The following is a 25,009-nucleotide window of genomic DNA, read 5'->3' as shown; positions in this document are numbered from 1 at the left end:
GCTATCATTGACAGAATCCTTCAATCACTGCCACCAAGCTATAAAGGCTTTGTGTTGAACTACAACATGTAAGGGATGAACAAGTCTCCCGGCGAGTTGTTTGCGATGCTGAAAGTCGCAGAGTCTGAACTCCGTAAAGAGCATCAAGTGTTGATGGTGAATAAGACCACTAGTTTCAAGAGAAACGGCAAAGGCAAGAAGCGTAATTCAAAGAAGAGCGGCAAGCTTGTTGCCAATCCGACGAAGAAACCCAAAGCTGGACCTAAGCCTGAAACACAGTGTTACTATTGCAAGGGTATGGGTCACTGGAAGCGCAATTGCCCCAAGTATGTGGCAGATAAGAAGGCGGCCAAAGAAAAATCAGGTATATTTGATATACATGTTATTGATGTGTACTTAACCGGCTCTCGTAGTAGTGCCTGGGTATTCGATACTGGTTCTGTTGCTCATATTTGCAACTCGAAACAGGAACTGCGGAATAGACGAAGGCTGGCGAAAGATGAAGTGACGATGCGCGTAGGAAATGGTTCCAAGGTTGATGCAATCGCCGTCGGCACAGTTTCACTTCAGTTACCATCAGTATTAGTTATGAACTTGAATCATTGTTATTTAGTGCCTGCGTTGAGCATGAACATTATATCTGGATCTTGTTTATTGCGAGACGGTTACTCTTTTAAGTCAGAGAATAATGGTTGTTCTATTTCTATGAGTAACATCTTTTATGGTCATGCACCCAATGTGAGAGGATTGTTCATATTGAATCTTGATAGCGATACACACATACATAACATTGAGACCAAAAGAGTTAGAGTTAACAATGATAGCGCCATATTTTTGTGGCACTGCCGCTTAGGTCATATTGGTGTAAAGCGCATGAAGAAACTCCATGCCGATGGACTTTTGGAGTCACTTGACTTTGATTCACTTGACACGTGCGAACCATGCCTCATGGGCAAGATGACTAAAACTCCGTTCTCCGGAACAATGGAGCGTGCAAGTGACTTGTTGGAAATCATACATACCGATGTGTGTGGTCCGATGAGCGTAGAGGCACGCGGCGGATATCGTTATTTTCTCACCTTCACTGACGATTTGAGTAGATATGGTTATGTCTACTTAATGAAGCACAAGTCTGAAACATTTGAAAAGTTCAAGCAATTTCAGAGTGAAGTTGAAAATCATCGTAACAAGAAGATCAAGTTCCTACGGTCTGATCGTGGGGGTGAATATCTGAGTTTCGAGTTTGGTGCTCACTTAAGACACTGTGGTATTGTTTCACAGTTGACACCGCCTGGAGCACCACAGCGTAATGGTGTGTCTGAACGTTGTAATTGTACTTTATTAGAGATGGTGCGATCTATGATGTCTCTTACCGATTTGCCGTTATCGTTTTGGGGTTATGCATTAGAAACAACTGCATTCACTTTAAATAGGGCACCATCAAAATCCGTTGAGACGACACCATACGAACTGTGGTATGGCAAAAGGCCAAAGTTGTCGTTTCTTAAAGTTTGGGGATGTGATGCTTATGTCAAAAAGCTTCAGCCTGAAAAGCTGGAACCCAAAGCGGAAAAGTGCGTCTTCATAGGTTCCCCAAAAGAGACAGTTGGATACACCTTCTATCTCAAATCCGAGGGCAAAGTGTTTGTTGCTAAAAACGGAGCTTTTCTCGAGAAGGAGTTTCTCTCGAGAGAATCGAGTAGGAGGAAGATAGAACTTGACGAGGTTGTCGAACCTCTCATCTCTCTGGATGGTGGCGCAGGGCATGGGGAAACCTTTGTCGTTGCGACGCCGGTTGAGGAGGAAGTTAATGATAATGATCATGAAACTCCGGTTCAAGTTTCTGTCGAACCACGCAGGTCGACGAGACCACGTGCTGCTCCAGAGTGGTACGGTAATCCCGTCTTATCAATCATGTTGTTGGACAACAATGAACCTGCAAATTATCAAGAAGTAATGGTGGGCCCAGATTCCAACAAATGGCTAGAAGCCATGAAGTCCGAGATAGGATCCATGTATGAGAACAAAGTGTGGACTTTGGAAGTACTGCCCGAGGGCCGCAAGGCTATTCAGAACAAATGGATCTTTAAGAGGAAGACGAACGCTGACGACAATGTGACCGTTTATAAAGCTTGACTTGTGGCAAAGGGTTTTTCACAAGTTCAAGGAGTTGACTACGATGAGACATTCTCACCCGTAGCGATGCTTAAGTCCGTCAGAATCATGTTAGCAATAGCTGCATTTTTCGATTATGAAATCTGGCAGATGGATGTCAAAACGGCGTTCCTTAACGGTTTTCTTAAGGAAGAATTGTATATGATGCAACCCGAAGGTTTTGTCGATCCTAAGAATGCTAACAAGGTGTGCAAGCTCCAGCGATCCATTTATGGACTGGTGCAAGCATCTCGGAGTTGGAACAAACGCTTTGATGAGGTGATCAAAGCATTTGGGTTTATACAAGTCGTTGGAGAATCTTGTATTTACAAGAAAGTGAGTGGGAGCTCTATGGCGTTTCTAATATTATATGTGGATGACATATTGCTGATTGGAAACAACGTAGAGTTTTTGGAGAGCATAAAGGATTACTTGAATAAAAGTTTCTCTATGAAGGACCTAGGAGAAGCTGCTTACATTCTAGGCATTAAGATCTACAGGGATAGATCAAAACGCCTGATAGGACTTTCACAAAGCACATACCTTGATAAAGTTTTAAAGAGGTTCAAAATGGAACAGTCCAAGAAAGGGTTCTTGCCAGTTTTACAAGGTACGAGATTGATTAAGACTCAGTGCCCAGCAACTGATGAGGATAGAGAGCATATGCGCACCGTCCCCTATGCTTCAGCCATAGGTTCTATCATGTATGCAATGCTGTGCACTAGACCGGACGTTAGCCTGGCCATAAGTATGGCAGGTAGGTTCCGGAGTAATCCAGGAGTGGATCACTGGACGGCGGTCAAGAATATCCTGAAGTACCTGAAAAGGACTAAGGAGATGTTTCTCGTGTATGGAGGTGACGAAGAGCTCGCCGTAGAAGGTTACGTCGATGCAAGCTTTGACACAGATCCAGACGACTCTAAGTCGCAAACCGGATACGTATTTATTCTTAATGGGGTGCGGTAAGCTGGTGCAGTTCCAAGCAAAGCGTCGTAGCAGATTCTACATGTGAAGCGGAGTACATGGTTGCCTCGGAGGCGGCTAAGGAGGGTGTCTGGATGAAGAAATTCATGACGGATCTTGGAGTGGTGCCAAGCGCACTGAATCCAATAACCTTGTTCTTTGACAACACGGGTGCCATTGCCTTAGCAAAGGAACCACGGTTTCACAAGAAGTCCAGACACATCAAATGACGCTTCAACCTCATCCGCGACTACGTCGAAGGGGAGGACGTAAATATATGCAAAGTGCACACGGATCTGAATGTAGCAGACCCGCTGACTAAACCTCTTCCACGGGCAAAGCATGATCAACACCAGAACTGTATGGGTGTTAGATTTGTTACAATGTAATTCGCATGATGATGTGAGGGCTAGATTATTGACTCTAGTGCAAGTGGGAGACTGTTGGAATTATGCCCTAGAGGCAATAATAAATATAGTTATTATTATAATTCCTGTATCAAGATAATCGTTTATTATCCATGCTATAATTGTATTGAATGAAGACTCATTTACATGTGTGGATACATAGACAAAACACTGTCCCTAGCAAGCCTCTAGTTGGCTAGCCAGTTGATCAAAGATAGTCAGTGTCTTCTGATTATGAACAAGGTGTTGTTGCTTGATAACTGGATCACGTCATTAGGAGAATCACGTGATGGACTAGACCCAAACTAATAGACGTAGCATGTTGATCGTGTCATTTTGTTGCTACTGTTTTTCTGCGTGTCAAGTATTTGTTCCTATGACCATGAGATCATATAACTCACTAACACCGGAGGAATACTTTGTGTGTATCAAACGTCGCAACGTAACTGGGTGACTATAAAGATGCTCTACAGGTATCTCCGAAGGTGTTCGTTGAGTTAGTATGGATCAAGACTGGGATTTGTCACTCCGTGTGACGGAGAGGTATCTCGGGGCCCACTCGGTAATACAACATCACACACAAGCCTTGCGAGCAATGTGACTTAGTGTAAGTTGCGCGATCTTGTATTACGGAACGAGTAAAGAGACTTGCCGGTAAACGAGATTGAAATAGGTATGCGGATACTGACGATCGAATCTCGGGCAAGTAACATACCGAAGGACAAAGGGAATGACATACGGGATTATATGAATCCTTGGCACTGAGGTTCAAACGATAAGATCTTCGTAGAATATGTAGGATCCAATATGGGCATCCAGGTCCCGCTATTGGATATTGACCGAGGAGTCTCTCGGGTCATGTCTACATAGTTCTAGAACCCGCAGGGTCTGCACACTTAAGGTTCGACGTTGTTTTATGCGTATTTGAGTTATATGGTTGGTTACCGAATGTTGTTCGGAGTCCCGGATGAGATCACGGACGTCACGAGGGTTTCTGGAATGGTCCGGAAACGAAGATTGATATATAGGATGACCTCATTTGATTACCGGAAGGTTTTCGGAGTTACCGGGAATGTACCGGGAATGACGAATGGGTTCCGGGAGTTCACCGGGGGGGGGGGGGGGGGCAACCCACCCCGGGGAAGCCCATAGGCCTTGGGGTGGCACACTAGCCCTTAGTGGGCTGGTGGGACGGCCCAAGAAGGCCCTATGCGCCATAGGAAGAAAATCAAAGAGAAAAGAAAAAAAAGGAGGAGGTGGGAAAGGGAAGAAGGACTCCACCCACCAAACCAAGTTGGACTCGGTTTGGGGGGGGGACCTTCCCCCCTGGCTCGGCCGACCCCCTTGGGGCTCCTTGAGCCCCAAGGCAAGGCTCCCCCTCTTCCCCCTATATATACGGAGTTTTTAGGGGTGATTTGAGACGACTTTTCCACGGCAGCCCGACCACATACCTCCACGGTTTTTCTCTAGATCGCGTTTCCGCGGAGCTCGGGCGGAGCCCTGCTGAGACAAGATCATCACCAACCTCCGGAGCGCCGTCACGCTGCCGGAGAACTCTTCTACCTCTCCGTCTCTCTTGCTGGATCAAGAAGGCCGAGATCATCGTCGAGCTGTACGTGTGCTGAACGCGGAGGTGCCGTCCGTTCGGCACTAGATCGTGGGACTGATCGCGGGACGGTTCGCGGGGCGGATCGAGGGACGTGAGGACGTTCCACTACATCAACCGCGTTCACTAACGCTTCTGCTATACGGTCTACAAGGGTACGTAGATCACACATCCCCTCTCGTAGATGGACATCACCATGATAGGTCTTCGTGCGCGTAGGAATTTTTTTGTTTCCCATGCGACGTTCCCCAACAAAAACCTCTAGTATATATAGGAGGAGAGGAGAGGAGACAACCTTGGCCCCTACTCCAAGGAGAAGAGGTCGACCGAACCCTAAGGAAGAGTCCACCTTCCCACTACCAGCCTTGATTCATACTAACTCAACGGACACCTTCGGAGATACCCGCAGAACACCTTTATAGTCACCGAGTAACGTTGTGACGTTTGATACACACAAGGCATTCCTCCGGTGTGAGTGAGTTACATGATCTCATGGTCATAGGAATGTATACTTGACATGCACAAAACAATAGGAACAAAATAACACGATCACATGCTACGTTTATAGTTTGGGTCTTGTCCATCACATTATTCTCCTAATGATGTGATCCCGTCATCAAGTGACAACACTTGTCTATGGCTAGGAAACCTTAACCATCTTTGATCAACGAGCTAGTCAACTAGAGGCTTACTGGGACAATATTTTGTTTATGTATCCACACATGTATTGATGTTTCCATTCAATACAATTATAACACGAACGATTATTTTGAAACAAGAAATATAATAATAACTATTTTATTGTTGCATGTACGGCATATTTCCAACATGGCTCACATTTGTCGAACGTGATCTTCCTTCCATCCCTCGGGCGGAGGAGGGAGAAGGAGTCCCTTTCATTCATTTTGCTCCGTATGTAGCCCTTTAGTAAAATTTCTAAAAAAACTTATATTTAGGAACGAAGAGAGTACAAGAACATCCCCTTCCATCCCTCGGCCGGAGGAGGGGGAAAGAAGACCCTTGGTTTTGGGCTTGGGCTTGGGCTTGGGCTTGGGAGTAGTATGGGTTCCCTTCAAGTTAAACCCTTGGTCCTAAAAATTAAAGTGTAATGTAAGATAACTCATGATTATTTATTTCACTACGTCTTCCTCGCCCCTTCCACACAGACCGCACCGCGCCGGCGATGAGCTCCCCCTCCGACTCCGGCCACATCCCAGCACCACCGCATCACCCTCTTCCCCCCTTCGCACCACCACCAGGCCCAGGCCCAGGCCCAAGCCCAGCCACTCACGCCGCCTCCCCGCCAAAACCTAAATCCCCAATCCCCACCACCGCGCCGCCGCCGCCACCGGAACCAAATGCCTTCTCCCGCAGCTCCCCCGCCGACACCACCAGCGCCATGGCGGCCGCCTCCTCCCGCAGCTCCCCTGCGGCCCGCCCGGAGGACCACCAAAGCCCGCCCTCCATTGCGGAGGACTGCACGCCGCGGATGGACATGGAGTTCGAGACGGAGCTGCAGGGGTACGACCTCTACCGCCTCTACGCCTCCAAGCTCGGCTTCAACGTCCGCCGCCGCTACACCAACCGCAGCAAGACCTCCGGCGAGGTCACCTCCTGCAAGTTCGCCTGCTCCCGCGAGGGCTTCAAGGACCACAAGCCCACCGGCGCAACCGCCAGGCTCCCCCGCGCTGCCGCCGCCGCAGTCCCGGCGCCGGACGGCAGGACCGGCTGCAACGCGCACCTCACCCTCCGCCGCAGCAAGCCCGGTGGCAGCTTCCAGGTCTCCGGCTTCCAGCCCCGCCACAACCACCCGCTCTTCGCCGCTCACCGTAGCCCGCACAGCCCCTTCCACTCGCCCTCCAATGCCGCCGCTGTTCCGATACCGGATTTCGTTGACGGTGACGCCACAGCCGGGGCGGCATGGGCCGAGGGAGAAGGCCCACTGCGCACCAGGCGGCAGTGGGAGATCAAGTACGGGGAGGCCGCCGCCCTGCTGAACCACCTTCAGCAGCAGTCGCTGGCCGACCCGGCGTTCCACCACGCCGTGCAGCTCGATGTTGAGGACAAGGTGGCCAATGTCTTTTGGGTCGACGCCAAGATGGTTGCCGATTACGGCCACTTCGGCGATGCCGTCGCCTTTGACGTCGTGTCTAGAAACAGCATCAGCCTACGCCACCTTGCCTCGTTCGTCGGCTGCAACAGCTTTGGCGAGCCCGTCGTCTTCGGGCTGGCACTCATGTACGACGAGACCTGCGAGTCCTTCCGGTGGCTGTTCCAGACGTTCCTGCGTGTCATGTCTGGGCGAGCACCCAAGACTTTCGTTTCGCATCAGGACACGGTGATAGCAGAGGCCCTGTCCTTGGCGATGCCTGCCACGACAACGACTCATGCCATATGCACATGGCACATAAGGCATACTGCAAAGGCGAACATACGCCAGCTTTCTAAAGGTGATGCCAATTTCATCGAGGAGTTCAAGGCGTGCGTCGACGGGGAGTACGACGTGGGGGCGGAGTTTCTCGCTGCCTGGGACTCTATGATCAGCAAGCACGAGCTCCGTGACAATGCGTGGTTGCAGAAGCTGTTTGAGGAGAAACAGAAGTGGGCTAGGCCCTACGCCAAAGGGATCTTCTCGGCCGGGATGGAAGGCACACGGTTGAACGAGCGTCTGAACTCTGAGGTGCGCGGTCATCTGAGAGCAGAGGTGGACATTGTTCTGTTCTTGAGGCATCTTCAGAAAGTGATTGTTGACAGGCGGCACAGAGAGTTGGAGATGGAGTACGGTTCAAGGCAGATGATGCCCTACCTCAAAATCAGAGCTCCTGTTCTGACACAGGCTTCCGAGGTCTATACCAGCGTAATCTTTCAGCTTTTCCAGGAAGAATATGAGGAGTTCCAGTCAGCTTACATCGCGAGCCGTGATGAAAGCGGCCCGTGTCGTGAGTATGTCGTCTCGCTTGTCGAAAAGGAGGACCGACGATATATGGTATATGGGAACCCTACGGAGCAGACTGTCTCATGCTCGTGTGGGAAGTTTGAGACGGTTGGCTTCCTGTGCAGCCATGCCCTGAAAATACTAGATGTTATGGATATAAAGTATATTCCAGAGAGATACATCATGAAGCGCTGGACCAAATATGCAAGGCGTTTGACCTCACCACCGGAGGTTCTGGGTCTGGGGCAAGCGGTTCAAGCAGAGGAATCATCAGAGATTTCTAGTCGCTACCAGCACTTGTGCCCGAAGTATGTTAGGCTCGTTGCCCGGGCATCAGAGTGTGAGGAGTCAAGCAGAGTACTAGACCAGTTTTGGGGAGAACTCGGCGAGAAGGTTGAACAGATCCTGAAGAAACAAACCAGCACTAGCGCACCTGTGACACAGCCTGATGTTCAGAATCTTAAGATGGCCTTGTCTTCTATCACGAGTGGCACTGAATCAGAAAATGTTCCGGACATATCAAGCAGGGCAGCAGCAAAAACAGTAAAGAAGAAAGGCCAGAAAAGTAAAAACCATCCAAGAAATTGCATTGAAAAGGGTCCGACGAAGAAGCAGAGAGTGCACTCAGAAGAACCTGCAGTAGTGCAATATGGTTTCACAGATGCTCCTCCTGCCCACTCTGGAAATTCTATGTATCAGGTAATCTTGCTATTTTCTTCGTTGTGGTTGACGTATCGATATCCATTTTAAGCATGCAAATCTGAAACGTATGCCTCATGTTAAAATTTATGTGTACATCATAACTTTATAGTAAAAGTAGTTGATGAAAATTAGGTGTACTAGGCCTAAGAATCCCAGTTTCCAACCTTTTGCATTTATTTCATCTCATAATGTCAGTTTAAGTGCCTCTTAGTGCAATCAATATTCTAACATTTGCAACCTGCAGGGCTTGGAGGCTCCTCCTCCTAACATGTCCGAAATGGGTAGCCAAATTCCAGCCTATAAAGCTTACATGGTATGAATTACGACCATCTTTGAACTGCCTCCCTAGTTTTATTTATATTCTCTTGATCATGTTGTATCAAGTACTCACTCCGTCCGGAATTACTTGTCACACGAATGTATAGAAACAGATGTATGTAGAACTGAAATACATCTAGATACATCCATTCCTTTGACAAGTATTTCCGGACGGAAGGAGTATTTATGTACTCCACTTTGATCCAGGGGACTGACTTTTCAAAATCTATGGGGACAATCAACTATGAAGGGATGCGCCCTGGCTCAAGTCTGGGGTTCATTCTGGTATCAAGCAAGCCCACTTTGGATTAAATCCTCCACGTCAATTTCTGTCCAGTCGTAATGATTATTAATATTTTACTCCTTCAGTTGGCTTCTGAGGAACTAGGCTTTGTCCCCTGTGCCTGTCACACTTCTCAGGCGTCAAATGACAGCCAGCACAGCCAGGTAAGATGTGGTACAATACATAAAGGTTTGTTTCCTTCTTTTGTATTTCGTATGATATGCGGTTACCTCTCTACCCTGCTATGTTTGTTTCCTTGTTTTGCATAAAGTTTTATTGTATTTTGTATTTTCTTTGTTGTGGTGCCTCTCTCCCAAACAATGAGGTCTGAGGCCCAGAATCAGCTCAGTTTACCAATCTGCATTCTTCATCTGTAGGCTCCGTAGAAACCATTGTCTAGTCGAAGGCTCTCTTTCTCTCTTTGGAGGACAATGAATGGGAATGAGAAGCCGTATATGGCAAGGAAAAGCTGTTGTATATGGAACACAATCAATGGGATTGAAGGCTCTTTGCTGGATGTTTCTAAAACTGATCACAGGAAAGCGTGATCGCTTGGACATGAGAAGCAATCCTTGATGCCGAGGATCTTGTAGAGGATTTCAGCCGGATGCGATGGTGGATAAAGTTTTCTGAATGGAAGAGCAAAGTGAATTCCAACTCCTTTGAAGCAAAATGGGTCAAGTTGGACGAGGATCGGTAACCTACTTACATATGGATGGTATGCTCTCTGGTGTATGTAGTGGTGGTAGTAGTAGTATGCATGATAGAACAGTAGAAATCACAATTCAAACTGAATAAGCTTTATTCCATCTTATCAATACAGTATACGTATAACAGTATGGTGGCAACAATCTTTAACATGCATGTCAGGATGGCTGATCTACACAAGCGTAGTCACCAACCATGTTTATTACTCTCTGTTACCAGCTTAATTTCTGTTTATAAACAGTGATAACAACTGCTATAGGTGATGCTCAGTGGCCATGCTCGCCGCCATAGCCACCTCCACCTCCACTGCCATAGCCATAGCCTCCGCCGCTTCCATGCCCAAAACCACCACTGCCGCCGCCACCACCTCCTCCTCCACCGCCGCCTCCTCCACCGCCACCGTTCATGCCACCACCTGACCCATAGCCTTCCCCATACCCAGACCCATAGCCACCGCCACTGCCATAGCCGGATCCACCACCGCCTCCTCCTCCACTACCTCCCCCACCACCTTGACCGCCAGCACCATAACCGGAGCCATAACCGCTGCCATAACCGGAGCCGTATCCTGATCCCATGTCGCCGCTACCTCCACCACCGCCACCCCCATGGCCACCGCCGCCACCACCACCAATGCTGCCGCCATAGCCATGACCGGCTCCATACCCTGAACCGTATCCATAACCATGACCCGCGTTTCCACCGCCTTCTCCTCCACCTCCACCACCACCGTAGCCGCCTCCTCCCGGGCCAAACCCGGTAACAGCTGCCGGGGCTCTTGCGGCGGCAATGAGGTTGGTGCCGGTGAGCAGGATCAAGAGAGCAGCAAGAGGTAGAGTCTGCTTGCTGGTGGTGGCCATTGTGACTATGTATTGGTGTTGTGATCGGCTTGAGATCTGACATCGATACAATTTATAGGTGAGGCGACGAGCGGTCACTTCCATTTGCATTTGACACGATTGATACAAGAGATGAATCATCGGTGCATGTCATCATCTCACCTAATTAACACCACTAGCTAAGCTCCTGTTCATCACAACAAAAAAGAGCCAGTAGGAGATGACAGATGTATGGATGGGTTTGGATAGCAGACACGTATCACATGTATATGTGATGCGTAGTAGTATAGTGGGGTGGTTGGTCATCTCAACATGGCAGAAAATCCAACCACATCCATGCATGGCATAATGGAGCACTCACTGCTGCTGACTAGTTTTGTCAATGCTGCTTTTTGACAAAATACACACACTGCTTTCACTTCCAACCATCTCAAACCACACACATGCACAGCAATGTAGCAAGCACAACACATTTCCTTGCATCTTTCTGTTACATTTTTTCTTGCTGGGGAGAAGGAAGAAAAGACGAATGAATTATTGGTTGGGCGAGTTTTCTGGGAAGACGGTGCGGATGAACTTGAGGAAGCGCTCCGAGTAGAACCGGGGCTCGACGACGGATATCGACTGGGGGTTGTACTTGACGGACTTGTAGGCATGCTCCACCTTCTTCCTCATGCTGTACTCCTGCAGTATGTCGATGATCCCTATGTAGAGCACCACGTCGTACACCTGCCGGAGTGATTTGCCGTCATCTTCCTGTTTTTCTTCTTCTTTCTCTGCTCTCGCTGGCATGTTCACCCCTAGCTGGATCTGAAGCCTATCCAATTTGACAGCAAATTCAATCATCTCAGATCATACATTAAGCATTGGAAGCACATGAGGATTGACAAACAGTAACAGAATAAATTGATCAACCTTGCTGTGCCTGGAAGCAGGAGATCCACTTCTTCGTAACAAGCAGACGACGACCGCAGGCGGCTCCCTCTTATGTGAGGGCCGACAGCGACTTTACCATCTTGGCCGCTGCCTCGCTGCACCAAAACTAGCCCTTCGCGATAGTTATAGGCGGAATCATCCTCCATGGCATCTGCATTACCATCGCGACCAAGTAAAATTTGGTATTCCAAATGGGTTAATTGGACAACTTATTCAGAGGAATGGAGATATAGTTTGAATGCTTACCTTGTTCCGAAAGAACGGCTAGTTTATTATCTTGCAAAATACTTTCAGGCAATGACCCTCCTCTTAGAAGGCTTTGACGAGCCCGGTAATGGAAACCAAGAAGCAAGCTGTAGTCCATTATGCCCTGATGCTTTAGAAATTCGCTGTCGATCTCAATCTGCCTACGCTTAACAAGAACAGAACATGGGTGTCACATGGAAAACCGGTCATGAGGATAAGCTGCTTTTCGGGGAGAACACACTTACTTGAGCAAAGCATCCCGCCAGGAAGGCTCGAGATAGAATGAATAGTTCAGATCCAAGTCTTTCAGCGTCGTGTTCTCGTCGATTTTAACTTTGTCAGTAGAACGGCCCAGAGATGAACCTTTCAGATCAAATCTTCGATGGATTCTAAGTTCTGTGCAGAACATGTTGCCCATCACAACGAATCTGAACTGCAGATACAAACAATAAAAATCAACTGGAATAGAACTATCAGACATGACAAATAAATCCTTTTTATGGCTGAAGCTTTTCACAATATCTGTAACTTTGATCATCAACTCTAGCCGTGACAGATTAGCAGAAAATGCCCACAGAAACTATTATCGAAATACTTCCCTTGAAACACCCAATAGTATTATTTTGACATGATGAATCTACATAGTTTTGTATGTATCATTGGTCAAAGTCAAAAAAAGTTTGACAAACTATGTTGTTCTTCTTCATGTTTTCTAAATGAGAGAGTAGCAAAGAAACAGAAACAACATTTGTACTATCATTACCTTTTGACCGCTGGAAGGTTTCACTCGGTGGAGGCCGAAAAATTTAGTCACGAGTGTGTTGTCATAAGTGTGGACATGGCGATAATAGTCTCGAAGCATACGCAAAAGAACCTACATAAAAATGTCATGTCAGGAAAAACAAGTTGCACATGTAAAGAACTAAAGGACAGGTATGATATTATTCAGTATGAATCAATAAGTGAACTAGGAAACTACTTCCTCTGTCACATAATACAAGAGTTAGTGTAAAAAACGCTCTTATATTATGGGACGGAGGGAGTAGTTCTGAAATATAATTTCCCTTATGAGAGAGTACATGTTGGACATCATAAAAGTCAGATTAAGCTAGAAGCTCTGAATCATTGAAGATATCGATCTCTGAGTGTTGAGTCAAGCTTCTATGTTAGTTTACCAGACTATACCAAGTTTCCAACATATATTGTCAACTAACATGAATGGGTACACTGCCTATCATAGAATGAATCAATGAATAGGAACAAAAACCTGCACTTCGGATTTCCGAAGAGTCTTGATCATGAAGCGGTCATCTTGCGATAAGAAAAACATACTTCCACTCTTTCCAGGAGAAGACAGCTCCCTAAGTGCATCACTTCCAGAAATGGAGACCATGTAATCCGCGGTGTCAATCTTGAACATCTCTCTCAAATTTCTGTAATCAAACACTAACAGGAAATCAGTCCTGTTATTATGTTGTAAAATAAAAAGCTGCACTAAGTGATCCTAAAAAGAAGTACTCAAATAAGCAAATTCAGATGAATAACAGGGGTTATTTTTATATCCTTACCTAACAAGGAACATATTCTTAATTCATAAGCTATCAATAGTATTGTAGTAGAAGATTCAGATATACCTACTCAACACAACAGCATAGTATTTAAGCTTGAAGCTATCTTACTGTACATACATGGAGCAAGATATATGCTGCTCCTGAAGTAATAGTGGAACAGAAGCACAACAAACCTGAAGACCACTGGACAGTAGTCCTTCCACTTAAAATCGACAGCGCGGTGCGCAGGAGTAAGCCGTGTTCCTTTTGTGGGGAAGTTCATCCAGAAACTAGCCTTGGGGCCGAAATCAGAGGCTTGAACTTCACGCCTCTGAATCGGCGTAATCTTTCCAACCGTGTACCTGAGTAGTAGTAATAATAATCACATAACCACCTTTTACTGACCACGAGAAAACAAGACATTCTCATGTTGGTAAAAGTTATAAGGAACAATTTGCTGCCAGTTTCTATCTATATAGCATAATGGACCTTTAACTTCAGGGCATGAAAAGCAGTGATCTTTCCAAGACATGGAAAAAATTCAGAACTACTTTGGTCAATGAAAGTGGATGCACAGTTTGGTGCTCTAGGGTATGTTTGCAACTTGGTATATGTCACAATCCTCTGTTCCGCAAATGGGTTAAAGGCAATGGACAATATGTGCACTGATATCGCAACATTCCCTATACAGAGAAGGAACTAAGCTGTTGAAAATTCAGATTAGGCACATGGCTTGTGATATGCATTACCTGATTCCAAGTTGTTGAAAATTCAGATTAGCACATGGCTGTGATACAACTCACACAAGTTGTTGAAAATTCAGATTAGCACATGGCTGTGATACAACTCACACAAGTTGTTGAATATGCATTACCTGATTCCAAGCTGCAGGCAGAGCATCAGGTCATAGCTCCTGTGCCCTTTGATTATCATCTCCCCGGGCCTTTTGACATCCTTGGCCGCCCTGCTCTGCCGGCGACTCAGCTTCTTGGACGAGCTCTTGTTCAGCACGACCTCGCTGATCAGAACGCCCTGCGCGTACTCCCTCTCGAGTATCGGGAGGCTAGGACCAGGACCAGGACCAGCTGGGTTTTCATCACAGCCCTGTGTTTGTGTTTCCTCAGAACCTGCACTACCACCCGGCTCATGACCGCCGATGATCTTGTCGATGGCCACTCCGATGCTCCAGCGCCTCTGCAGGGACGGCTTCTTCACCGGAGGCCGCTCGAAGCTCCGGTTTCTCATGGACAACTTTGGGCTCGCTGGTGCAGCAGCAGGCTCCTGATTTATGTCAAAGGAAGATGGGGAGCACCGCTGAAGGGCATTTCTTGAGATGTCATCAGGCAGCACGCCCCTGTTCCTGAGATCGTCGATGTAGAGCTGGTGAGCGGCGGGAACCCTGCCGCGTTCAGGGTAGAAGGTTCCCTTCCCGTCCTTGAGCCCCCTGGTCCATGTCCCGAGGTAGCACCCGCCGTCCTCCCAGGTGTAGAGCCCGTACCCGTGCATGGCGCCGTCGAGCCAGTTCCCCTGAAACGAGTCCCCTGTGGCGCTCCATGTGAGCACGCCTTTCCCGGACATGGCGCCGTTCCTCATGGCGCCGACGTAGGTGTTGCCGTTGGCCCAAGTGTACCTGCCATGGCCGTCCATCTGGCCCTGCACCCAGGAGCCCTCGAAGGTGTCCCCGTTGGGGTATGTCTGGAGCCCGTGGCCGTGCTTGCGGTCCATCTTCCACTGCCCCTTGTAGGAGGATGATGACGAAGACCAAGAGGAGGAGGTGGTGGAGGGGCCGGCGACGTAGGTCCCCTGGCCGTCCATGAATCCGGCGGAGTACTCGCCCTCGTAGACGGCACCGGAGGGCCAGAGGGTTCTGCCATGGCCGTGCCTCGTGCCCCTCCTCCACCCGCCCTCATAGACGCAGCAGCTGCCGCCGGCCCAGACGTACCGGCCCGTGCCCTCGGGCGCCTGCTGTGACGACAGCGTGCCGGAGTAGACGTCGCCATTGGGCAGCGTGATCTCGGCGAACCTGAGGCCGGCTGCTGCTGAGTTTGTTGTGAAGCTTGGAGCAGCGTTGGGGTGGGGCTGGCATGGGTGAGTTGTTGGCTGAAGGTGGTTGGTGGCCGCCACATGGGCATGGGCTGCCATGCTAGCGATGCTTAGGTGGTACGATGATGATGATGATGGATGGATGCTCTCATCTCATTCTCATTCTCATTCTCATTCTCATGTCCTTTCCTGCACATGAAGATGAATCAACATTGAGCACATGATTAGTTGTCAAGGTGGTGGTTGTGAGCATTTTTCTTTTTTAATTTTGAATTTTTGACCTGAAGCGTCTTGATTATTAGTAGTAGCTAAGAATGATAATAACACTGAGTCTAATTCAAAAAAGAAAAAAAAAACAATAACACTGAGTCAGCAGAGAATACAGTGCTAATCAATTAACCAAATAATGATAATAATAACAAGATTGAATTAGTAGGTGCTCCAATGATTGCAGTGATAAACTGGAGGGAATCGCCAGCCAATGGGCAATGGGTGGTTAGTCAGATTGGATTGGAAAGGACTGGATTAGATTAGGGAAGGAAGAGAGAAAAAAGCTCAATAGGGAGGAGATGAATGATCCGTCCATTCGTATGCAAGGAAAGGAAAGGAATGGAAGGGAGGAGGTTGAATGTGAAGATGAAAGAGACGGTTGTAAACATGAATCAAGACTGAGCATTGCAAGTGAAAGAAACAACAAGAGCAGAGCGAGCAGTTTGCATACAGAGCACAGCAGGAGGTTGGTATTGGTAATGGTGGTTGCATGCAGGATAGATGATGAAGGAGGAGAAGAAGAAGAAGAAGAAACAAGGAAACACATGGATCAACAATGGGTTTGTTAATTTGTCTTAATTATTGAAACTGAAAGAAGGAAAGAAGCATGCTAGTACAGGAGAAGAAATCAAGAGCTGGTGATGGTGGATATGATTCGCAATGTGGACAAAATCAAATCAGCAGGGGATACAAGGTAGGTAAGCTAGGTAGAGTGTGATTTGTTGTCAGGGTGGTTTTTTTTTTCCCGACAAAAATGCAAGAGATTTTGCGTTTCATTGCATTGAAAAGATAGAGTTTGGTTACAGCCCTCCTAGGAGAGCAAGTTGAGGGTGGTGGTTGTGATGACTGATGAGATATGATTACTAGTAGTCCTAATATTTCCTGGCAAGTGGCACTGCTAATTCATTCATTCAGCAGAAAAGTAACCAATGTAGGTACTGAATCAGTGATGCAATATACAACCAACCAATGTAGTACTCCCTCCATAAAGAAAAGAGCGTTTATATAGATCAGTAAAGTACGTAGTAGTGAATAAACTGAAGGGAATCACCTACTCTAATCTTCTCTAATCCAAATGAATCCCAATCTCTAATCAAAATGATGGGGGAAGAAGGGATTCATCCATCCGTACAAACAAGAAGAAGAAGAAGAAGAAGAAGAAGAAGAAGAAGAAGGGATCTCAACTGCAGAAACATCCCATCTGACAGGGACATGGACAAGAGCAGAGCTGGTGAGAAATTGAACAAGGGGGAATCAAGAGCAAACGTACCTACATACATACAGCAACGGGAGGAAGAAGAGCGGCGCCGGCGGAGGTGGACTTGTTCTTGTTCCTTCCTCCTGCTGTGCTCCTATATATGCGTGCGTGCCAGTGATGAGTGAGTATTATGAGTTGAGCCGCTGCTTGATTGCTTACAGATCAATAGGGTAGAAGAAGAACAAGAAGAAGAGATGAGATGCAAGAGAAGAAGAAGAAGGGTTGCTCTTGTGATATAGCAGAGCAAGCAAGGAAGAAGGAAAGGGTTGCTTTCTTCTTCCTCTTCCTCTTCCTGTTCATGGCTGCGGCTGGCAGCTCACGTCAGGTGGGAGCGTGACAAGACAATTAGCTACGTCGAACAAAATCTTTATTCTTTATCATTTACTTACTTATGTATCTGTTGTCAAAGCAACAAACCGCTCGATCCATCTGCACATGGCAAAGAAAAACAAAATCAAAAATAATAAAGCAGGCAGTCACCACTAGGTACAACAGACACAAGAGGGGCTCACTTGCATGCAGGTGGCGCCATGTGACCGCCAGCCTCTCTTCTTCTCTTCTCCCTCACTCCCTCCCTTAGGGCAACTCCAGTGGCCCGACCCAAACGGACGGCGATTTTGTATGCTTTTTGTTTGTTTGGGTCGGTCAGTTGGATACGAACGTCCGCTTTCGTAAATGGGTCGGCGCATGCGTCGTGTGTCCCGCCGGCGCGGGCTGTGCTGGTGGCGGTGGCAGCACAACAACACGGGCACGCTCCTCCTCCTCCGCCTCCCGTCGTTCCTCCTCCGCCTCCTTCTCCACCTCCATGAGCCGAAGGCCTTCGGCGCGCTCCGCCGGCAGGTGCTGCGACCTCCAGTACTCGAGGTAGGCTTGCTCCTGCTGCAGTGTCGCGCCCAGCCAGATGGGCGGCGCCGTGACGAATTCGTGGACGACGCGGGTCCACTGGTAGACCTCCTGCGGCTCCGTGGGCTCGGGTTTCGACGGAGGTGGCACGACGCAGTCGCCAGCGGCCGACACGGTGATGGCCTCCGCGAGGACAGCTGTCACGCTTCCTCCTCGTTGTCGCAGAGGACAGCTGCGAGCACCGCCTGGTAGGGGAGTCGGCCGCATACGCAGGGTCTCGTCGCTGCTCCGTCGTCAGCAAAAGCCGACGGCGGCTCACCTCCTCCGCATGCATCCGCGTCGACCGCGGCACGGCCGACACCGAAATCCTCTCCGGATCCAGATGCCAGCCGTGCGGCAACGTGACATCGGGGTAAGGGAGCAGCACGCGGTGTTCCTAGTGCCACCGCGCTTGGTGCACCGGGACGCTCACGCGCTGGCGAGGCCAGTGGGAAGACGGCGGCGGGGAGATGGTGCGGGGGTAGAGCGGGGCCTTGCCCTTGTTCGGGAAGCCGCCGGCCATGGTGTGCTAGGGTTTTGGTCTCCGATGAGGTGGTTGGATGTGGACGGGCAGGGTTCTGGAAGCAGATGGCCGAACCCACCGCACGCTCGGATTAAAAAAGGCCGGCCGCGGTCGCTGACGCATGGGCCTGAGGATGGCGGCCGTCATAAATAATGTTGATCGCGGTGGTTGGGGCGGACACCGATGGGGCGCGCGCGTCCACTTCGCGTCCGCGCTGACGCATTTCAGTTCCAAATTCGGGCCGTTTTAGCAATGGATCGACGCGTTGGGCCATCATTTTTGTCCGCGCCGACCCAAACGGACGGCAGCGGACGAAATGGGTCGTCCCATTGGAGTTGCTCTTATTTCTTTGTTTCTTCAGGTGTGCCTATACTTTATATATACACCACTACAGATTCTTTAGGAGAGGAGAGTTTCCTCCGGTGCCCCCCCTCCGCCACAACCGACCTCGGTCGTCGGTGGTGAGGGGTCATCTGATCTCTGTGCACTGATCGTGTAGCCTTAGGTTAGGCCCTAGTTAGCTTGGGTTTTTTGGTTCGTTCGTCATCTTTGATTTTGACGAAAAGCCATGGCTGCGTTTTTTCTTTTCTTGGCAGAAACTTTCCAACCTATTTGTAATCAATCATGTGAAAGCCTAGAGGTAAAAACTACAACCATTTCCATGGACCCTCCAATGGCGACTACAAATATTGGAGCGAGCCGAAGGCGTGCCGCCGTCATCGCCCCTTCCTCTTCGAAATCGGGAAATCTTATTGTATTAGGCAGTCAGAAAGTCATCGTACTACGGCCCCAAAGGACCAGCGCATAGAGCAACAACCATCATCAAAGAAGAGAGTCGTACATCATAAAGATCAAACCTGTAACTACACAAACGGAGATGAATGAAAACTGTATCCAAATAGATCCACCAAAGACGAGCACTGGTCGAATCCCTTGACATCCGACAGTGAAACATCTCCACATGCCCTCCGACGATGCTAGAAGCACCATCAGGATGCGGAAGACATTATTCCTATCGAGAGACATCACCACTGCCACACAACCCAATCAAGACGTTGAACCTATCAAAAACAACATCGGGTCCCTCTCTCCACCGAGGGTCGAGATCCTTTGCACCTGCACGAGCCAAAGGCTATCGACGGTGGGGTGGACCAGCGGCGGCATATGTGGGAGGAGGAAGAAGGATTTTCTTGAGGAGGAGGAAATAGAGAGGTATAGTCATATGTGTGCTTGCCAAAGCTATCTCGTGGGACACTCACTGGTGATAGAGATGGCGGTGTTGAATAAAGAAGTTCTAGATCCTTCCCTAACGAGGCAATTACTCCTATGATAAGGGATGAATTTGGAAACCAGTCTATTCAAATAAGAATGACGTGGCGACGACGACATCCTCTGATGACTTGTGTCCTCGGGTTCCATCGTTGCGACGATGTTTACTCTAGCATCAAGCAGATGCAGATTGTGGTCTGCATCGACAACATCTGAAAGATGATGGATCGTGTGCTAGATTCGTAGTTAATGAAGGGTAGGTGTGGTTTCCTTTTTCGACGTCTGTCTTAGTTGCATAGGGGTAGCAAATCTCGAGTTTGATGCCGTGTCGAGGGTGTTGCATGCCTTGGTACGATTCGTTCAGCGACAAATGGTTTTGTCTTTGATGAGCCATCTTAAAGGTCCGCAAAGCGTCCCATGGTGCTCGGTGTGGAGGTGATTGGTTATTTTTATTCTTTGAGGACTGTTGTGAAGGCTGGTGACATGCAAGGGTGTCAACCTCAGGGAATTCTTATGTTTTGATTGTCTTTTTTTTTGGCTACTGTTACTTTGTGCAAAGGCTAGCATTTCATTTTTTTAGTCTTGCCAGGTTGACATTTATGTGGCTTGCAATGACTAGGTACGTTATAGATGAGATACGTATTACCATAATAAAACTAAAGAAAGAAAAGTAGTACAAAAGCAGTAGTGTAGCCAGCTTTTGCATTTGCATTTGCATTTGCATCCCATCCAACCCACGGTGGAGTAGAATAGAATATATTCCGTCTGTCCCGGCCTATATATACTTCATTTGTATGGACAGCAGATCCATCCAACCATCGATCGGCTGCTAGCTGCGTACCTACTTTTGTATCCTCTTCCCTTTCTTTTAGCCTTTTTTTTAAAAAAAACGAAAGGGGTTTCCCCCTGCCTCATTTTTATTTAAAATGAAGCAAACAGAGTCTTACATAACATCATTTCTCTTGGCCAACCAACTTTGCAACAGGAAAACAAAATCAATCAATCATTCATACTGCATATATATTGGCAGCATACACACACACACACACACACACATATATATAATCTGGCTTACTTTTCTTTTATGAACCCTTTTCTCCTCATCAATAAGAGTAAGGTAATTAACATACATCCATACATGGTACGTATATAGCTAGCTCGTAATAATCCCTAAGTGCAAAAAGCTAGGAAACGGAAAGAAGAAGAAGAAAGCCCTAAAGCTAAAATGCATGCTAGCTCCTGCACTAGCCACGTGGTAGCCAGCTATATACTTATTCCTCCGCTACTAAATGCAAAAAGCTAGGACAAGTATTTTTCTTTCGAATATATATATGGATCACGTACCTAGGTACAAGCTAGCACAACGCTAGCTTGAGTTGAGCATCAAAATAAAGTCATGACCCGCACTGTATTTGATTTGTTGTACGTACGTGCTGGAATATACTCCCTTCGTACCACAATACTTGTTAGAGAAAACTAATCTAGTTCTCCCCAACAACAAGTATTTAGGAACAGAGGAAGTATTATATTCACCACCTCTGCATGCAATCTGTAACGGAAAGAAAGTAACAGAGAACCTTGGCTTAATTTGATCAGCCCGAGCCCGGCAGTACCTTTTGCATGCAGTGCAGCCAGAGTCACACCCCACCATACACCTGCACTACTTTACTTTATACTTTTTATTATATACTTCATCTGTCTCAAAATAACTGCCTTAATTTTATACAAAATTATACTAAGCTTAAGACATTTATTTTATTGTATTAAGCTTAATTTTATACTAGCTCTAATACAAAATTGTATTAAGCTTAATACAAAATGAAGGGTGGCCAAACCGAGCATGCCAATCTTCAGCGGAGAGCCAAATCGAAGACAAGATGGTGCCTTGAAGAGCCGAATAGGATAGAGTCCGTTTTCACATCTGCCTTGAAGAAGAATCCTCTTGGTGATCAAATCCTTCATGAGAAAATGAGTAGGGTAATACTTTAGATAGGCATGATTATCAATAACAAGGCGATTAACAGAGAGTAAGTTTTTTGTAGGCGTTAGGGACACGAAGGATGTTGCGAAGTTGGAGATTAACAGTAGGTGTAGGAAGAATAGCATGACCATGTGCAAAGCTGAGCCGTCTGCAGTATGGATGCGATCACGCCCTGGGTACTTCTCCCTTACAGTGAGGCGATCAAGATCAGCAGTGACGTGATCTGTGGTGCGTGTGCCCACCACCACCATGATGACCATGACAAGAGTTGTTGTTGAAGCCTCCGTGATCGCCAGAGTTGCCGCGGCCGCGACCATGACCGCGACCGCGATTGCTGTTGGTGTTGTCGTTTTTGTTGCGGGCGATGAAGTTGGTGGAGGAGCCGCCAGCTTGGAGAAGACGAGCCGCCGAGGACTCGCGCCTATGCTCGAAGGCGATGGCATGGGAGTAGAACTCCCCAAGAGTCATCACGTCGATGCGAGTGGTGGCAACAGTGATGAGTGGCTCGTAGTCGCTGTTAATGACAGTGATGAATGCAGTAATCGTGGAACCGTGGCATCAGCGGGCGAGACAAGCGCAGGGATTGGAAGGGTGGCGACGACAGAGGAGGTCATGGCGGAAGCAGAGGGAGAACTCATCGGTAGATGGCCTGATGCCATGTGAGACTGAAAGAGATTAGATTGGAACGGCACACCCTTCAGGGGTGCCGCCGATCACATTATAAAAGGGGTGCTCTAGGGCACAAGGTTACATAAGTTGTTATAGCAAGAAAATCAGGGGATACTAACCACCTATACAATATCTAGTGTTTAACACTGCTATGGCCGCCAATAGGGAGTACTCCCTTGGCTCCAAAATATATGCCACACTTGATTTTCACACTCTCCAATGCACAACTTGAACAACAAAATTTACTTATAAGATGCTTACAAAGTACAGTAAAAAGCAGGTATGGGGTGTGAGACCCAAACCCTTTGGTGACTGTAACCCGGGGCTTGCTGCAGGCCTGGCTCCACCCTTGGTATTAAGAAACTTATGACACACCAATATTTTGCAGGACAAGTAGAACAATATCATTCTTACATTCCAAATCCATATATCTTCACAAATTAAAGTGATCAGAGTTTCAAACATTGACTGTGCCTTATGTTTTGAAATGGTGGGAGGTTGAAGTACGTAGCTAGCAAATTCACATGTACTCGCTCCGTTCCAAAATAAATGACTCAAATTATATTAACTTTAGTATAAAGTTAGTGTAAAGTTGAGCCACTTATTTCAAGACAGAGGGAGTGGAATATATTCCCTCGATCCATTGCTCCAATCTGTAACAACAGAAAGAACAAAGAACTTTCGCTTTGATCAATCCATATAGATATGGCTAGGTATATTTCTCCTTTTGCATGCAACTACATCCCACCATACAACTACACTACTTTTACTTTACTTGGAGCACATAACTAATTAGACGATCAATCTTTTAATCGCCATGCAAATAAATAACCAATCACCAAGTACCGTACGAGTACGTGCATAATAATTATACCCCAAATGCTAGAAATTTACATATACAGTCTGACTTTCTTTCTTTGTAGATAAGAAATCTTATCAACAAAGCTGAGACTATATATATAGATAGATAGTGTGGTTGCACTGGTATATCTTTTGCATACCGGCGACTGAGCTAATAAAGTAAAGCTATAGCCAGAAGAATACTAGTAGTGCTAACTAGCTACCCAAAGTATAGATACTATATATATGTTGGACGTATGATCGTTCGTCTTTCTTCTTCTTCTTTCCAGATGGACTAGCTATCTAGGTATATTTCTCCTCGATCGCTTTCTTGCCTTTTGAGTTGCAAGCAACTACGACTTCACAGTGTGCTTTAATTATATGCTTTGCTTCCAGCAGCTAGCATATAAATAGCACATCAACCTTTTGACCATGCTCAATGCTTTTTTGTTATCAATAAGACACCTAGGCTGTTGATACGGCACCTGTGAATCCACCGGCATTGCCGACACCTCTGACGGTGGGGACGGTGTGGTAGAGGCTAGGGTTCTACCAGGTCTCGGACGTAGGTTGTAGGGGTGAAAGTGCGGGCTGCGAGGTTGGGACGCCGGTGCCGGCGGTTGGGCGCCGTCGCGGCGTGAGAGAGAGAGAGAGACGGCTAGGGTTTGGGGCTCTCGTCTCCTGAGGGAGACGACAACAGAATATACTGTTTATTGTCTGATTAATATCGAAGGGGTACATGTGTTTATAAAGGAGGACAGCCTCCACTAAACCCTAGATAACTTGGACTCTAATATAACTTGGACTCTAATATAACTTGGACTTCTAAGATAGGTAAGATAACTTGGGCTAAGCCCGTAATTAACCCTGCCCATTGGGCCTCCTCCGTTGGTACGTTGTACCGGTCATAACATCTCTCCCCGCCTTCTCAAACAGCTCGTCCTCGAGCTGAACATCTGGAAACTGCTGGCGGAAATCGTCGAGCTTCTCCCAAGTCGCTTCCTCCTCTGGCAGGCCGGTCCATTGTACCAAGACATGCCAGACGCCGCGACGCTGCTGCGCCTGTAGTACCTTCGCCACCTGTGCGGAAGCTGGAAGGAGGCGGCCATCCGAAGTAGGAGGAAGGGCCGGTGTCGCTGCAGGAGGGTCCCCGCGGTAGGCCTTCAGTAAGCCGACATGGAAGACGTCGTGGAGGCGAGAACCAGCTGGCAGCTCCAAGCGGTATGCGAGTGTGCCAACACGCTCCAGCACATGAAAGGGACCGGCGTAGCGAGGTCCCAATTTGCGCTTGGAGCACGGGTCCAGAGACTGCGTGGTCCTGTGGAGGAGGCGCAGCCACACCCAATCGCCCACTGCGAACTCCGCCTCGTGATGATGAGCATCGTAGTACTTCCGAGCCAGCTGCTGTGCTTGGAGAAGACGCTGGCGTGCCTCAGCCAGAATGTCGTCGCGGGTGCGGAGTAAGTCGCCCGCCGTCTCGGACCGAGCCGTCCCAGGCTCGTAAAGGAGCATCGCCGGAGGTGGGCGCCCGTAGACCACCTCGAAATGCGTGGTGCGCAGGGCGGAGTGATAGGAGGTGTTGTAGCAGTACTCCGCCCACGCCAACCAGTCCACCCAAGCTCGTGGA

The 25,009-nt window shown here is 47.9% G+C and overlaps 2 protein-coding genes across 5 annotated transcripts; one reads left to right on the top strand and one right to left on the bottom strand.

Annotated features, from left to right (window-relative positions):
* The first annotated feature begins 6,229 nt into the window (after positions 1 to 6,229).
* On the top strand, positions 6,230 to 10,281 carry LOC123409422 (protein FAR1-RELATED SEQUENCE 12-like). Of its 4 annotated transcripts, none has more exons than XR_006612853.1 (5): positions 6,230 to 8,764; positions 9,012 to 9,080; positions 9,336 to 9,370; positions 9,455 to 9,532; positions 9,746 to 10,281. XR_006612853.1 is itself a non-coding variant. In XM_045102330.1 (5 exons), the coding sequence occupies exons 1-5, from the start codon at positions 6,314 to 6,316 to the stop codon at positions 9,752 to 9,754; spliced, it is 2,685 nt and encodes an 894-aa protein (XP_044958265.1). In that variant the 5' UTR covers positions 6,231 to 6,313; the 3' UTR covers positions 9,755 to 10,281. The 4 variants fall into 4 exon arrangements, 2 of the variants coding, with proteins under 2 accessions (XP_044958265.1, XP_044958264.1); XM_045102330.1 differs by having other exon boundaries at positions 6,231 to 8,764; positions 9,293 to 9,370; XM_045102329.1 differs by having other exon boundaries at positions 6,231 to 8,764; positions 9,293 to 9,370; positions 9,455 to 9,557.
* Positions 10,141 to 17,584, bottom strand: LOC123409423 (phosphatidylinositol 4-phosphate 5-kinase 9-like). Its single transcript, XM_045102331.1, has 9 exons — positions 17,231 to 17,584; positions 14,522 to 15,879; positions 13,842 to 14,009; positions 13,365 to 13,530; positions 12,861 to 12,971; positions 12,343 to 12,530; positions 12,098 to 12,258; positions 11,831 to 12,002; positions 10,141 to 11,732 (listed from the first exon to the last, which is right to left on the bottom strand). The coding sequence occupies exons 2-9, from the start codon at positions 15,787 to 15,789 to the stop codon at positions 11,450 to 11,452; spliced, it is 2,517 nt and encodes an 838-aa protein (XP_044958266.1). The 5' UTR covers positions 15,790 to 15,879; positions 17,231 to 17,584; the 3' UTR covers positions 10,141 to 11,449.
* Between the last annotated feature and the right edge of the window lie 7,425 nt (positions 17,585 to 25,009).

Source organism: Hordeum vulgare, chromosome 7H (assembly GCF_904849725.1).
Source record: "Hordeum vulgare subsp. vulgare chromosome 7H, MorexV3_pseudomolecules_assembly, whole genome shotgun sequence".
NCBI lineage: Eukaryota > Viridiplantae > Streptophyta > Magnoliopsida > Poales > Poaceae > Hordeum > Hordeum vulgare.
This window is presented reverse-complemented; position numbering and strand designations above follow the sequence as displayed.

Excerpts from the sequence above, each read along its gene's own strand:
- LOC123409422 (XM_045102329.1), top strand. The coding sequence starts at position 6,314 with ATGAGCTCCCCCTCCGACTCCGGCCACATCCCAGCACCACCGCATCAC. Across the intron at positions 9,371-9,454 it reads CAAGTCTGGGGTTCATTCTG|TTGGCTTCTGAGGAACTAGG; the intron begins GTATCAAGCAAG and ends TTACTCCTTCAG. Across the intron at positions 9,558-9,745 it reads ATGTGGTACAATACATAAAG|GCTCCGTAGAAACCATTGTC; the intron begins GTTTGTTTCCTT and ends CTTCATCTGTAG.
- LOC123409423 (XM_045102331.1), bottom strand. The coding sequence starts at position 15,789 with ATGGCAGCCCATGCCCATGTGGCGGCCACCAACCACCTTCAGCCAACA. Across the intron at positions 12,259-12,342 it reads TGGCGGGATGCTTTGCTCAA|GCAGATTGAGATCGACAGCG; the intron begins GTAAGTGTGTTC and ends TGTTAAGCGTAG. Across the intron at positions 12,003-12,097 it reads AGCCGTTCTTTCGGAACAAG|ATGCCATGGAGGATGATTCC; the intron begins GTAAGCATTCAA and ends ATGGTAATGCAG.